At 33.5% G+C, this 16,711-nt stretch overlaps 1 protein-coding gene across 2 annotated transcripts in view; it reads right to left on the bottom strand.

Annotated features, from left to right (window-relative positions):
• CCDC196 (coiled-coil domain containing 196) overlaps positions 1-16,711 on the bottom strand; it is a 30,271-nt gene that overhangs the window by 6,704 nt on the left and 6,856 nt on the right. For both annotated transcript variants that reach the window (XM_051977858.1, XM_051977859.1), the window contains exon 8: positions 4,875-4,921. In XM_051977858.1, the coding sequence (XP_051833818.1) occupies positions 4,875-4,921 (47 nt within the window). The remainder of the gene's footprint in view (positions 1-4,874; positions 4,922-16,711) is intronic.

Below are 16,711 nucleotides of genomic sequence, written 5' to 3'. Positions count from 1 at the left end.
AAATGACTTATATTGGAGTAGTCCTTTAATCTCTCAGAGTGTCTCCTCAAATTGAAATAAAAAGTGGGCATTGAATGACATGAACTTTATGCTTCCTTTCATCTCTAAATTTAAATATTAGCTTAACGCCAAATTTCATATTAAATATAGTGCTTCTTCTCATAAAAGCAATGCAAAAAAAGAAGTGACACCCTGAATGTCATCCCATGTTTTGTCAATTATTTGATTGTTAAAATTTACATGTTAGCATATGTATGTTTTATTTTATTAAGTGAATGTTCAGATTAAAATTAAAATCTTACAAGGCAGAAAAGATGGGGCATTTTGTGGTTCTAAAAAAAATCTCATTTTACCATATAAGAATCACATTTCATACTTAACAATGCTATTTCCTACCTGATTTATAGAGAGACCCTCCCCTTCCCTGAACAGACTTGCTCTCCTATTTCCTAATATAAAATATCAACACATGAAAAAACAGGGACAAAGTCCAAACTTAGACTTACTTGAAAAGTTGTCATCTCTCTAAGGTGATAGAAGGCTTATTCTGAACTTAACTTTCACAAAATAGCTTCTGCCTTTAATAGGGAGTATGAATCCTTGGTGATCATAGAGCACTGGCACATAGTGCTTTAGCTATGTTTTACTTTAACCTAAGGCAGTTGGAATAAAGTTTCATAGTATTTCATAGTATGCTTTATTCTCTATTTGCACTAAGAAAGCAATAGGGCATTTTTGGCCTCACCTGACTAGGAAAAGGAGAAAAATAAGCCTTGCTGAACAATAATGCAATGATCTAGTTTTGTCAGTATTAACGTTGTTGTTCAGTCATATCTGACTCCTGACCTCATTTTGGGCTTATTTGGCAAAGATACTGGAGTGGTTTGCTATTTTCTCTCTCTCCTCTCCTCTCTCTCCTCTCCTCTCCTCTCCTCTCCTCTCCTCTCCTCTCCTCTCTCCTCTCCTCTCCTCTCCTCTCCTCTCCTCTCCTCTCCTCTCCTCTCTCCTCTCCTCTCCTCTCCTCTCCTCTCCTCTCCTCTCCTCTCCTCTCCTCTCCTCTCTCTCTCTCCTCTCTCTCCTCTCCTCTCCTCTCCTCTCCTCTCTCCTCTCCTCTCTCCTCTCCCTCTCCTCTCTCCTCTCCTCTCCTCTCCTCTCCTCTCTCTCTTCCCCTGAGTTAATTGGGGTTAAGTGACTTGCCTAGAGTCACACAGTTAAAAAGTGTTAAGTGTCTAAAAACAGATTTGAACTCTGATCCTCCTGACTTCAGAGGTAGTGCTCTATTCACTGCACCATCTAGCTGCCCCCGGTTTGCTATTTTCTTTTCCAATTTATTTTACAGGTGAAGAAACTGAGGCAGATAGGGTGAAATGACTTGTTTAGAGTCATGAAGCTAGTAAGTATCTGAGTCTTGATTTGAACTCAGGAAAATGAGTCTTGCTGACTCTAAACCTTGCCCTCTATCTACCTAGCTATCTCATATTAATAGTGTTATCTATTGATTTAATCATTGTCACTTGTAGCCAGTAGTACTCAGAGTTGCTATGGCCAGCCTAGAAAAACCCTTTCCTAGCTTAGTCTGCTCTTCATACAACAGGCATGTATTATAATGCATCATCAGGGTCATTTATCAAATCCAGTTTGTTAAAACCTGTACTCAACATCTACATAAAAATTTAAGGGTCACATCTAAGCCATAGTGAGGCATCAGGCAGGGTTCAAGTATAAATTAAAATGAAATGTATAGTACTAAGGAAAAAGACAAAGTATTACATTTTAATTATGTCATGAGAAAGTTTAAAACACTAGAGTATTTGTGGGTAGGCAGAGGAACTTAAATGCCTAGCTAAACTTTTTCCTGACTTCCAAGTTAATTATAAACCTATTAAGTAACAAATAATGTAGCATAGCATGAAAGATAGAAGTATTTGAGGGAAGTCAGAGACACTTGAACAATAAGCTTTTCTTAGTTTTTAAAATAGTTATAAACACTTAGCCCATAAACAAGCCAAGATGACATAGTGGATAGAGTACTAGAGTCAGACTTTTAAATGGGAAAGTGATATAATTGGGCCATACTTTGGCCTCTAAAGTATATTTTCAACTTTAAAGCTATGAATTCATATCCTGATTAACAGAGCTAAGAAAAAAAAAAGTTGATAAGAGTTCTGGATGAATCTAAACCTTCTGAAATTCATAATTGAAATATTCAAATGACACTTTTTCTAGGAAAAGGGAATCCAGATGTTTCCGTTTTAAAATATTATACTTGAGGTAGTGAAATTAAATGATTTGTTTAAAATCATACATAATTGCAGCCAATTCAGAATCCGTCTGTTTTCTTATGTCATTCTCACTCTGTCCAGTTAAACAGTTCTGCCAATCATAGATTTCTAATCTTGAATTATTTAACCTTTCTAGATCTCTTAGTTCCCTTATCTAAATGAAGGGGTTGCTCTTTCCAATTCTAAAATTCCATGACACTAACATTTCTTTCTACTTGGAGGAAATGTACAAAGCTTAAAAATACCCTAGTATATGCTTTTAATGATCATTTTTAAGATGCAAGTTAACGTGGTAAAAAATGAAAAAGCCTTTGTACTGGTAATCAGGAGAACTGGGTTCTGGTCCAAATGACTTCACTAATAAACTATGTGGCCTTAGCCAAATCATTTTGTATCTCTGAGCTTCAATTTTGTCATATGTAAAATGGATAGAATTCCCCTTTCAGTTCTTAATATTCTATAATTTAACTGTTTGAGAAAGAATGAAGGTTCTTATTGTTTAATTTTTTTCTCTGACATAATTGAACCTATTGCTTTACTACCAAAATATACAAGAAACTCCTACTGAATTGAAAGCAGTATGTATAACAAAATAACAAAATGTGTTAAGGAATAAAAAAAGTGCTAGATATATATTAACCTTTTCTGAGAGGAGGAGAAATGGCATTCAATTACAATGAGGGAAAAGAATTATGTACTTTCTAGAGATAAAGCTCTAGTCATCATGTGTTTCTTAATCATTTTCATCCTGTAGCATAAACAAATCATAACATATCTGTAAGGGAGTCTTCCCTTACCAATTAATGAATCAAGAAAGATTTGGAGTGAGAAAAGCTGAGTTTAAACATCCAGGCACTACTGCACTACCCTATCATGAAAGTTAGAAAACTGAGCCTGCAAAATTCTACCCCAATCAGTTTGCTTCTTAGTCCTTTTTTCCCTTTTCTAATGGGTTTTGTTGATATCTTTTCTTTTTATCAATCATTTTCCACTCACTCTACATCCCCTGATTAACCTTGACTCTGTGACCAAGACAAATAAACAGAAATATGTTACCAAAAACCTGTACTGCCAATGTAAACATTCTTTTGTAATAGTCTCCACTACCAAAATATTCTTTTGTAATAGTCTCCACTACCATCATTATCACACTTACCTACCATGAGGGAAGAGTTAAGTTTCATTGTCTCTACTTCAGGATCTTCATTGGTTTTATCAAATTTCCTCTAAATCTTTTTATTTTTATGTTTATATATATATGTATATATATATATAATTATAATATTTTTTATTGTTGTAGTCATTGTGTTTATTGTTCTCTTGGTCCTGCGTATTTCACATTGCATGAATTTATACAGATCTTTGCACATATTTCTAAATTCCCTATACTCACCATTTCTTATTACATAGTGATTTCATTATGTTCATTTGTCATTTTTTTCTATCTTCCCCAATCAGTGGATACCCACTTTTGGTTCCATTTCATTGCTACCACCAAAAAACAAAAGATTACCTGAATATTTTAATATGTATTGTAAATTTTTAAGGTTTTTGTCTTTCCTGGGTTATGTGCCTAATAGTGAGATTACTGGGTCATATGGTATAAGAAGTTTAGCAATTTTTGTTGTCTAATTCCAACTGAAATCTAGAGTGCTAGGATGTCTTTTTTTTTTTTTTTCTATACCTGTTTTTGTTTTCAGGGAAATTAATATCTTTACCTGTTTACCTACATATGGAGTTTTCCCAGGAATTAAATATCTCAATTTGTCACACTCTTCCCACATACTTTCTCTTCTGATTCTTGTGGTTTCTTACATTATTTAATAAAATTAAGCTAACTTACTTTTTTTTAAAACTAAAATTACTGAAATATAAGGTTATATGGCTATCAGTGGCAATTCTTTTATATATATTTTTTTAAACCTGTTTTCAGGGACTATGCTTGGTGTAGGACTTTAGTTATGAATTAGCTGTGAGCTTTAGTTGATCATTTTGTATACTGTGCCAAAACAAGAATTCATCAGTTACAAAAAAGTGTCTATTTGACAGAATGTGGTCTATTGCAGATGACGAAGGGGTTGGAGGCGAGGAAGAGAAGGATTTATAGATATTTTTAATTACTACAAACTGCTAGGCACTGTTTTGAAGTCCAAAGCAAAGTACAAATCTAATCCTCAGAATCAGTTTAATTTGGCAAAGCTTTAGCTTGGTACAGACTCAGAAAAGAGAGCCTCACCTGCTACACCTTATAAATCAGACTTCTCTTAGTACTTAAATTTTCCTTTTGAGTTTCTGCTCCTTAAAAGCCCTGGGACACATAAAAATGTTGCCATAATAACATCCAATACCCTAGCACTTCCTTTGTAGTGTTAAAAATGTTTACAATGTCAAAGAGGAAAGATTTAAGAATGTTAAACAGGTAAAGTCAAGAATTAAGCAGGGCAGGAAGATATGTACAGATTATTCTAGACAGTTGTATTGATGGGATAAGAATCTGTTCAAGTATTTGAATCTATTTCAAAACCCCAAACTATTATCAAAATATTTCCTAAAAGTATTTTACTTAAAAATTGCAAATGAAAGCATTCTTACCACAATCACAAGCTGACTTCTTCCCAGTGCAGGTGAGCCTGGAATACCTATTACGAAACATGAAAAAAAAGTGAGTTGTCTTTAAGAAAATTAGCTTTCTGGGAGTTATAATCTTTATAATTCTCTTTATATTTTTAAAAATTGAACTTATGATTTCATGGGTATCAGAAACCTGAAAGTAGAGAACTTTTCCCATCTATCAGTACAGATCAGTGCCTGCTCTGCAACTCACTTAAATTGTTCCCTGAGGTATTAAGAGGTGTAGCTGTGTGGTAGTCATTGGGGGTGTAGTAGTAATAGTAACAGCTAACATTTGCATAGCACTTTAAGGTTTGCAAAGCATTCTACAAATATCATCTCAGTTTATCCTTATAATAATATAACCTGAATAACCCTGAAAGTCTTATAATAATATAATAACCCTGAAAAGTAGGTGTTATTATTATCTGTTTTACAGATGAGAAGACTGAGAAATTAAATGACTTGTCCAGGGTCACACAGCTAATAAAGTATATGAAGCTGAATTTGAATTCAGGACTTTCTGATTCTATGTCTGACATTCTATGTCCAGTGTTCCATATATCTGACTCAAACAGGATTATATTCCACTGCCATTACTTATCATATGAAGATCTATTGCTGTAGGATCATTTTTTTTTACTGTAGTAAAAGGATCATCTTATATTAGCATTGATGTAAATATCTTAATTTTCATTCAATAAATTATATAATTATTTCCCAGAAATTTTAAGAGTAACAGAATCACAGAATTTTAGCAAAAAAGGAAATAAGCATTTAACAAACACCTACTATGTGCTGGGTACTATTCTAGACACTGGGTGTTAAAACACAAAAATGAACTCATTCCTGGTCTCAAGGAGTTTATATTCTATTGGGGGAGAGAACATATAGACATATAAGGGTGCATATATAAACATCTACACATGTGTATATATGTATATTTACACGTGTCTATATATTTATATATGTATGCATGAATATTCATATATACATACAATACAAGACAATTTGTGCAGAGTAGTTTCTAAAAGCTGAGAGTACCAAAGGAAAAATCACATGAAGGAGATGGGCTCATGTCCTGGGCTTTGAAGGAGATAAGAGATTCTATAACACAGAGGTGGAGGTGAGTGCATGGAGGATAGTCTGGGTAAGGACATGGCCAGGGACAATGGGATATTATGTGTGAAGAATACACAGGCTAGTTTGGATTATAGCGTTAGAAGAATAGTAATGGAGAATGAGTAAGGAATGGCATTTGGGGTTGAGATAGAAAAGGCTTTAAATTCCTGAAGGATTTGTACTTTTTCACAGAGGCAAGCAGAAGATCACTAGAAATTCCTGAATTTCCCTCTGGAAGATACTTTAGAGATCACCTATTAAAATCAAAAAGGAATTCCCAACTATAATATAGATAACAATAATTATTTTGCTTATTCAGGCAACTAAGTAGCACAGTGCACAGAATATTGGGCCTGGAATTACTGTGTGAACCCCAGCAAGTTACTTAATCTCTGTTTACTTTAGTTTCAACAACTATTAAAATGGAAATAAAAACAGCACCCACTTTGCAGGAATGCTATAAATATCAAATGAAAATCTGTTTGCAAAGTATTTAGTACATACCTGGTAAGTAGTAAGCACCATATAAGTGTTTATCCCATTCTTTCCCTTTCTTTACCCCTTTACTTGAAGACCTTCAGTGAGGAGGAACCCTTTACTTCGAGAAGCAGCCCAATTCATTTTTGCACAATTTTGAACAAGCCCCAAATTTGTTCCCTTGTCAAGTTCCACTCATTGCTCTTAGGTCTGCCCTCCAAGACTAAACAGAAGAAATATAATCTCTCAACTGTGTGACAACCCTTCAAAAACTTATATAGTGCTCCCCTGACTCTTCTCTTTTCCCTCTATTCCTTTAACTGATATTGTTGACTAATTTCCTTTTAAAATTTAAATTGGTTGATGATTTCCTTGTACATCTGCAATAGCATTTTCAGACATCTCCCATTTTCCCTCCTCATTGGAATTGTGTCCTTTTGTTTTTTCAAAATTTCATTCTTGAGAGTGTCTCATCCCTATCAGGCTAACTACTCTCATCAAATTTTAAACCATAGAATGTAACCTATACTTTGTATGAATTCTTTAAAATTTGTTTTCTTAAGAACTTAGGGTACATGTCAGACTATGCAAGACTTCTTTCCCTGTTCCAAAAAATTGTATTTGCTTTCTTTCTCATGGCTTAGTCTCAATGAAAGCCAGACTTCTCTCCAAATCTCTATTTTAATCATATAAATAAGTATTAGTGGTTGTCAGATTGTCTTTTATATCAAAGAAGAAATAAAACCATACCAATGAAAGGGAATGAAGGAAAGGTCAGTTCCTTTTAACCATCTCATCATTTCTACCCCAATAATCAATTCCTCCTTGTTAGAGACAGAGACCAGATCCAGAGGAGAATCCTTGTTTGCCCCCTTTTAAAGAATGGAACTATTATTAAGTCAAATCAAGAAGTTATTTGGTGTTCTGATATTGACAGAAAGTGCTCCAGTACCCTTTCTCATTTCCTCATCTATCTCTTCTTTCTGTTCGTATGATTTGTAATATCCTCTGATGAAAAAAAAAATTATTGGTTTCTATTTGTTAATCTTCACCCAAAATGTTTTTCCCATGCCTCATCCCTCTGATTCCTCAATTTCCTATTTTTTGTTTTGTTTTTTGTTTTGGGGTTTTTTTAGACAAGATTTCTCTATCTCATTCAGGGTAGAAGTACAATAGCCACTCATAGATTTGATTCCACTACTCTTTGCTGTGTTTCTGACTTGTTCCATGGTTCTAAGGCCACCATTATGCAATTCTCTAGGACCAAAAATCTATAAGACTTACTAGGACATCCAATTAGGCTTTACCCCCTAGCTGCAGCCCAAAACTTCCTAGCTCAAGCAAATTATCAAGCTTCAGATTCTTGTAGTAGCAGAGATTACATCATCACAACCAGCACCCCTCACACCTACATGCTACTTCACACGATGCTACTCCACCTCTATTTGCTTCTTCCATGTTTTTTAAAAATAAGGTATGTCCATCCAAAGTCATATGCTTAAGGCTTAAAATGGTGATTTTTTATCCTGTTGATAAAAATGATATTATGTATGTGCTCTGTGTGTGTGTGTATATAAAACAGCCAATGATCAACATAAATGAGACCAATCAAGTGTCATGGGCATCGTGATTTTACTGGTATTGGGATCACCTGGATAAGGAAACTCATCCTACCAATTTAGATTGGCAACTTTTCTGTAATTTAATAATTTTACATCCTTAAGAAGTTAAATGACTTGTCCAAGAGCTTAGATCAAATGGCTGTCAGGTAGGACTTGAACACAGATGATCTTGATTTAGAAGCTATCTCTTTATCAAACAGGAGGCACCCTCCAGTATAGCCCAAGAAGATGAAAATATAATTGGTAAATATTTAATGAAAGGAATAAAAATACAACAAAAACATAGATAACATATATATTTAAAACTAAGTTACTAGATGACTTGCAGGGAATCTTTATTTCTCTTTGAATTTAATACCACTGTACTATGCCATGCTATCTCCTATGGGGGGAAAAAAAAAGTTAAATTGTCATTTTGAGGCAATTTACTTTTCTATTTCTAAAATTTAAAATATGAACTATAAAATTATATATAGTTAGCACAATGTACATGAATATATATTTGTGTGTCTATATATATATATATATTCTAATATATAGAAGGAAAGAGTGAAAGAAAGGAGAAAAAGAAGAAAATATAAGAAAGAAGCAAGAAAAAGAGAAGAAAAAAAGAGTAACAAGAGAAATGAAGGTAGAAGAAAGGAAGGAAAAGCTAAGACATAAGGAAAGGGGAAAATGAAGTAGGTTAATTGTCCCTATTCAGATTTATCTGTATGTTTTTTTTAAGCACATTAAAATTTTATTACTTGTAGTAATACCTAGTAGAATAAATTACCAGTGTTTTTCTTTTCTTTTCTTTTCTTTTTTTTGTATGTGTTTTTTTTAACTTTGGTTTTTCACTTGAACTATCAGAATAAGCTATCATTATCCATTAACATTCAGATTAATAGTTATCTTTCTACTAGCAAATTGACTTTCTTCTTGTTATTTTTCAGATTTTGAAACAATTTTGAAATAAAGTTTTAATTCCCTAAGGCAGTGGTTCTCAAAGTATGGTCTAGAGAATCCTGGGGATCTCTGAAACCTTTTTAGAGGGTCTGCAAATTCAAAAATAGTTTTTATTTCCAGTATGGTAAATGTTTATAAATATAATCCAGATAAACAAAAAACGCTTTGGAGAGATCCTCAATAATTTTTAATAGGATAAAAGATACTGAAAATAAAAGTTTGAAAACCACTGCCCTAAGGATTTCTGAAAAGTTTTGCATAATGAAGTAATAGCATTTTTGTTTTTGCTATTTAATTTGAAATTGATATTCAGATCTTATTTGATTCCCTTTTTTTTCTCTTAATATGTCACATGTATCTGTACTTCTGTTATTCACTTATATGTATTATTTTGTATTCTATTTATTTAGTTAACTTCCATTTATCATATATAATTTTTTTTTAAAAAAAGAAAAATTTAAATTGATCAGTGAGGCCCCTGTTTATAGAATATAAGTTTTGGGGAGGTAGAGATTATGTCTTTGTTTATTTCCCCAAAACATAATATCAATGGTTACCAACGTCTAGGCTTTCAGAATTATTACAAGGGCTCTAGAAATCCATAAAATAAGCCAACATCCCTTTTATAGATTACAATATAGTATACAATAGGTTTTATTATTTTTTAAATACATATGACTTAACAATGTAATCAATTAGGGCTCTATGCAAAAATCTCAGGCTACTCAGGCTCATCCTCCATGGTGTAAGAAGTTATTTTTGTTTTTATTTATTATCTTTTTTAAAATAAAATTTGAAGTGGGGAGACTTGAGGGAGAGAGAAACCAGATCCAAGGCTATTGGATGAGTAAGAAGATGGTAGTACTAAACTTTGGAAGAAAAAAGTGTTTCAGGGGGAAAAGATGATTTCTGGGAGAAAGACTTCATATGTACAGATATAAAAATGTGTGTGTGTGTGTGTGTGTGTGTGTGTGTGTGTGTGTGTAGCGAGAGAGAGAGAGAAAGAGACTTCATGTGTGCATATATATATGATAAGAAGCATGCATTAACCATATACTGCATGCCAGGCATTGTGCTAAATCCAAGAACAAAAAATAAGACGAAAAACATTTTATAATATAAGGAAAGAGAATTGAGGCAACTAAAGCAAAAAACTAATATTTAGAGATCTAATTTGAGTTTTACAGTTTGCCTAATAAAAAGGTAAGGATCGATATATTATACTAGATTTGAGAAAATTCTTTCTCCTTCTACCAGAATGTTTTCTTCTGTCAAAGTAGAGGCGATAATTCTTGCTTTCTACCAAAAGCAAGAATACTGTGAAGATTAATAGTGTTAGTAACAGAATTTGACCTTCTTTTAAAGACACCATTAATTCAGCTTTGTTTTGCCAATCAAGTCACAGATATGTAGGATTATTGCACTGAAACCAACCAATACTTAAGATTGTGGCAATACAGCAGAAAGAAAGATGTGGGATGAGGGAATTTTAATCAGGAGCTCTGTGGGGCCAAATTCCCCATCTGCAGAGTTCATTCTCAACAGTAGAGTTGTGGGTTCTAGAAGTCAAAGAACACGTCAGGTACCAGCTTCACAGAGCATCCATGGGTCAAGGAAGATTCTCATTTGCCATTAAAAGAGATTGTGTTTGTCTTTCTCAAACTTCTCCACTTTTCTCTCAAATGTATCTCAAAAATACATAGGTATGAAGTATAATTTTCTTAGTGGTCTGTCAGGTTATTAAGTCGTATGTCTCTCTCCACTTTGGCAATATCTAACATTCACAGAACTGGCATTCAGGGAACTTTTCCAGACTTGAGTACAAATGAGATTATTGTTGGAATTTTTTTTCATATGGAATGGGTCTCCTCACTCTCATTCCCCTAAGCATATAGAGTTCCCCATTGCAGAATTGGGGGTGTCAACTTTTGGCCATGTGTGGCTCAAAGAGAGTCCTCTTGATTTATGGATGAGTTGGAAGAACCAAGAACTCAGGGTTTTTTGTTTGTTTTTAAAGAAGAAATCGTTTCTAGATAGCATTTTCTTTGTTTCCTCTTCCTACTTCCATCATTCCAGTAGAAAAAAATGATTTTTCTCTAACTTGCTCTAATGGCAGCCCTGTCACAGCTCCCTATTGTGCAGTGTGGACTATGGTATATGTATATGGGCTTGTAGCAGAGGCCACTGGCTGTCTTCAACTGTGATCTTGTGGTTTTCTTGTATTGAAAGGTCCAAAAAGATTTGTGAATGCTAACAGTCAAGAGTATTTTCAGCAGCTTTCAGCAGCAACAGAAGTAGCAAGATTGGGTTGACAGTAAGAAAATCATCAGAAAAGAGAGGCTACCAGAAAAAAAAATCCGATTTTTTTCTACTTAATGTCTAGAGCAGAGATGAGCTGTGCAAAATTACTAATCAATCATTTTACAATTGTTATATTTTGATGAGGCCTAATCAGACTTCTATCTAAACTATACCTGTAGTTATAAATACTCAATCCTGGTAGAATTATTCTGTTAATGCATACTGAAATTCAACATTGTATTAGAACAAACAAATTATTTCCTACTTTGTTCATATTGTGTAATAGGTATTTCTTTTTTTGAGAAGCCTGAAGACCATGGGATTTTAAGTTTTTTTAAGTATTAGGTAGTTTGAAGTCTGTGGATTCCCCAAAAGAATGTTTTTAAATGCATAAGGTAAACATACAAAGCAAACCAATTGTATTTTGAAATAATCATTTTTTTTAAAAGTTGAAACCTCAAGTTAAAAACTACTGTTTTATATTTTTGAGGCATGATTAGTATAACTAGCAACATTCCATGGATGTAATGAGCTAATGAACTATGAGAATAAGAAGTTCAAATCCCTGAGGAGATATTTAGTTTTCCTAAAACTGAGCCTGGACAAACTACATGGCTGAGTAAAGAACCAGGGAATGGTGTAAGTTGCCATTCTTATGAGCTTAACCTAACCAATGGCTCTTTATGCTATATTAGATATATAGAAACATTGGACTTTATATAATAGGGCTGAGGAAAAAAAGTTTCTCACTTTTATTTAATGAATTAATGAAATTTAGGAAAATTCTAGTACAGAGATGGGATTGGTGCCACCTCCTGGGCAAAAAAGCAGAATTATATATTCTGTCTTGACTTACTCAAATTCTAATGACTTCTTTACTGAATCATTCAAATAAATATTAGAAAATATTAATCTTCCTTGGAAGAATTAAGTGTTATTGAATTAAAATGATCTGTTTTCTTGTTTTTTAGCTCCTTTTTTTTTTAATGTAAGCTTTATTTATTCTAGGGCAAACTCAAAAAAGTGTTTTTGTCTTTTTTTTTTTTTTTTTTAGCAAATTCTCTGACATCAAAAGTCAAAAACATTAGTATATTTGCCATGATACACTTAAAAGTTAAACAAATATATTAAGATACACAGATATGGATGTAGCATGACAAAAAAGCAGAAAATGTGTATGTATGTGTATGTGGAGACCCATGCATGTGAACATGCTGGAAACAAAACCATTTTCGTGGCTGACATTTTTCATATATATTTTTTTTAATTTCCAAACATTGTTAGCAAAGTCCGGCTGTAATTCTACAAAGTTCTTTTTGTTGTCCTTTAATATGTGACATTCTACTTGATATATAAAGGGTACAGAGGAAAGGAAAAGTTTTATATGACAAAGATGCAAGTTGTATTACTTATACAGGTTATTGAGAAACTAATAATAAACAATAGAAAAGACAGTTTTGTATTGTTGTCTTTTATCATCTAGCCAAGCATACATGTCTTATGTCTAAGTACTTCTACACTGTATGACATCTACAATACTTAAAACCTGGAGGTGTGGGGGTGGGGAATATAGATCAAGTGGTTTGCTCATACTCTAGCTTAGTGATATCAACAGTACAATGAGGTCTAGAGGGTGAGGGGCTCTTTCAGAGCACTGAAAATTCAGAGTTGCTAAGCTAGGGAGGCAAAGTTCCTGTTGAATTACTTTCCTTTCTTGTTCTTTCTTTTTCTTTTATTATATTAGCAAGAGGCCCAAAGGACAGGATAGGCAAGGAAAGGCAGCTACAGTTACTGAGATTTGGCTAGGGCAGCCAGGCTCTGCTCTTACCTTCAGGATGAAGGGATGGGCAGCCTGCAGATTTTGTTAACTACTCTTTTTTAAAAAAAGAATACCTTGCTAATGACAGCTAATAAATGTTTATCATTATAGTACACAATTAATATAGAATCTAAGGACAATCTGTAAGAGTTATTTTAAATGATTCAAACTCAACATGTATCAAATGGAGCTCATTATGTTTTTCTCTAAATCTACCCTTATTCTCCTAAATCTCTTTTTCGGTGGAAGGCAACCCCATCCTTTCCAGTCATCAAAGTTCCCAAATTCAGTCAACTTTTCAACTCTTCTAGCCTTTCTCAACTTCTATTATCTAGTCAAGCTGCCAGCTCTTGTTAATTCTACCACCATATCTTTTTCACCCATTCATTCTCTCCATTTATAAAGCAGCCACCCCAGTTCAGATTTTTATACCCTTGTTCTGAACTATTATAGTCTGCTTCCAGTTCTCCTCTCTCCCATCCATCCTCCACACAGCATCCAAATTGATATCGCTAAAACACAGATTTGTTATTTTCTTTTTCACAAAGCTTCAGTGACTCCCTATTGCCTACAGAATAAAATACACCCCCTTAACTTGGAATTTAAAGCACTTTAATCTAGCTCAAGCCTAGATTTCCAGGCTGATTATATATTAGTTCTCTTCACTCATCTTATATTCTAAATAATCTGACTTTATTTATTACGTTTTTTTCTTTTCTCACTATCTTCTACATAAGGCCCTTCATGATCTCCTCAATCCTTATTGCTCTTTCATCACTATTATTTTGCAAATATTTTGTATTTAACCTGTATATACATGTTGGGTCCATTATAATATATGTTCCTTGAGGACAGACACTGCTTTGTTTTTATCTTTTTATTCCCCAACTATCATAGTGCTTCTTATATAGTAGGGGCTTAATAAATCCTTAGTGAGTTGACTTGAATACTTATGATGACTTGTCAGGTCTTAGCTTATCCTTCAGATGTATTCAAGCAAACAACAAGGATTGTGTATATATGTAAAAGCATTTCTGATTTAGAATCATAACATGATAGAACATAAAAGGACCAAAGAGCTTCTTTCAACCCTTCATTTTGCACATGAAGAAATGACTCTTTATAATCCCATTTGTGATTTTCTTGGCAAACAAAATTAAATGACTTGCCCCCTTTTGCCTTAATTATAAAAAGGTCAGAATACCCAGAGGCAGAGCCATGATTGAAACCAGGTTTCCAGCTTTATAGTGCAAGAGCCAATATTCTGTTCTACTCTCTAGAAAAAAAAAAAATTCTAGGAAATGAAAGATTGTTACTCTGCATACCTATGATCATTTTAACTTGTGATAACTGAAGAACTTCGTGGTCCATATAGGACAAACTTTACATTCACTTATTCATTCATCAAATTTTCATTAATAGAAAAGCAATAGATATTCCAAGAGCATAAGTTGGAGTATTATGCTCTGGTAAGGGCACACAACTTGGTGTAGTGGAATTCAGAGCTTAAAATCAGGAAATACTTGGGTTCAAATCCCATCTCTAACACTTATCTATGTAACTTTTGATACTTAAATTTTGTGAGATACAATTTCCTTATTTGTGAAATAAGGGTAATAATACCTTTATTACCTATCTCACAGAATTGTTGTGTTAAGTGAGATTATATTTGTATAGATATATCATGCCCTTTGCAAATCTATTACAACACCAATTATTGATTTGGCACTGGTATAGAAAGAATGCTGACTAAAAACTGGAAGGTCTGAGTTCTGACCCTAGCTCTGCCAATCATTAACTTATGTGACCTTTCATAATCATTTCATTTCATTTTTCTAGGTCTTGTTTTTCTCATGTTTGGAATGGTGAGGGTGGGCTGGGAGGAAGGAAATGGATCATCTTTAAGATTTCATCTTATTCTCTGTTTCTAAGACTATATCTGTCTTGTGGGAAACCATTGCCAAATACTGTTTCTTCTGGTCTACCTCTTGGCTAGCAAAAAAAAGGAAATTCATATCTATTATAATATGATGTTAGAAATATCCATTAATGTTGCCTAACAGATTACTCAATCACATTTCCTGAAACTAAAACAATACTATTCCCTTAGCATCAATATATATCCTTCAGGACTCAACATGAGACATTAATTGCAGCAGCATTATATAAGAACAGTTTGTAGACTTTGGCAACTGCCTGACTTTAGGGAGAATAATAACCAGGTAACCTGGAAATGCCCTTGCTTATCTTATCACTTTTTGCATTTTTTCTGAGGTTTTTTTTATAAACATAAGAAATTGTAACAATTATTTGATTCTGGTGACACTGCTTTTCTTTTCCTTCCAAATCTTTGGTACCTTGTCCTTAGTTCTTTTATGATGGGTTTATAGATTAGCTGTAAAAATTAATAAGCCATACTAATATTAACTCCATGATTTCCATTTCCACAAACATGTATTGTATACCTACAATGTATGGAAAATACTGTTTTGGGTACTGAAGGAGAATCCAAAATGAAAGGATAAGCAAAAGAAGGAATACACATTGTTTATACTTATATAACATCTCCAATGCCTGATTCCTTTCTATAGTATTCCCTCATAGGTATTTGTAGGTTCAAGAACCTTTTTTCCTTTCCTGTCCCTTTTTAGAGTCATTCCTTTACTCTTATAAAGTAAACTCTTACACATGAGGAATGCCTGGACTAGTGAAACAAACATACCCTTATCACTTTTATATCTGTGGATTTCCTTTGGACTTCTGCTAATGAATAAATAGCATGGGCTAATAAAAATCCAGAAATTCAATAACTTTGGAGGCTTTCTAGCTCCTCCCTAGACCTCCTAACTGAAGACCATAATGGTATATTACATATAGCTGTATTTGGAGTCAGGAAAGAGTTTGAGATTTTACTTGCTGTGTGACTCTAGCTTACCTTCTCTGATCCCCAGTTTCCTCATATATAAAATAGTGACAATCCAAGTACCACATCTATTAGGATTGTGGTGAAGATTAAATGAGATAATGCTTTGTGACCAAAGATGAACTAGAGACCATTACCAATCACAAAATAGAAAATTTTGATTATATCAAATTAAAAAGCCTTTGTACAAACAGAACGAATGCAAACAAGATTAGTAGGGAAGTAACAAACTGGGAAAACATCTTTACAATTAAAGGTTCTGATAAAGGCCTCATTTCCAAAATATATAGAGAACTGACTCAAATTTATAAAAAATCAAGCCATTCTCCAATTGATAAATGGTCAAAGGATATGAACAGACAATTTTCAGATGAAGAAATTGAAACTATTACCACTCACATGAAAGAGTGTTCCAAATCACTATTGATCAGAGAAATGCAAATTAAGACAACTCTGAGATATCACTACACACCTGTCAGATTGGCTAAGATGACAGGAAAAAACAATGATGAATGTTGGAGGGGATGCGGGAAAACGGGGACAGTGATGCATTGTTTGGTGGAGTTGTGAACGAATCCAGCCATTCTGGAGAGCGATCTGGAATTAT

The sequence above is a fragment of the Antechinus flavipes genome, chromosome 2 (genome assembly GCF_016432865.1).
Source record: "Antechinus flavipes isolate AdamAnt ecotype Samford, QLD, Australia chromosome 2, AdamAnt_v2, whole genome shotgun sequence".
In the NCBI taxonomy this organism is placed as follows: domain Eukaryota; kingdom Metazoa; phylum Chordata; class Mammalia; order Dasyuromorphia; family Dasyuridae; genus Antechinus; species Antechinus flavipes.
Note: the sequence above shows the minus strand (reverse complement) of the source record. Positions and strands in the feature narration are given on the sequence as shown.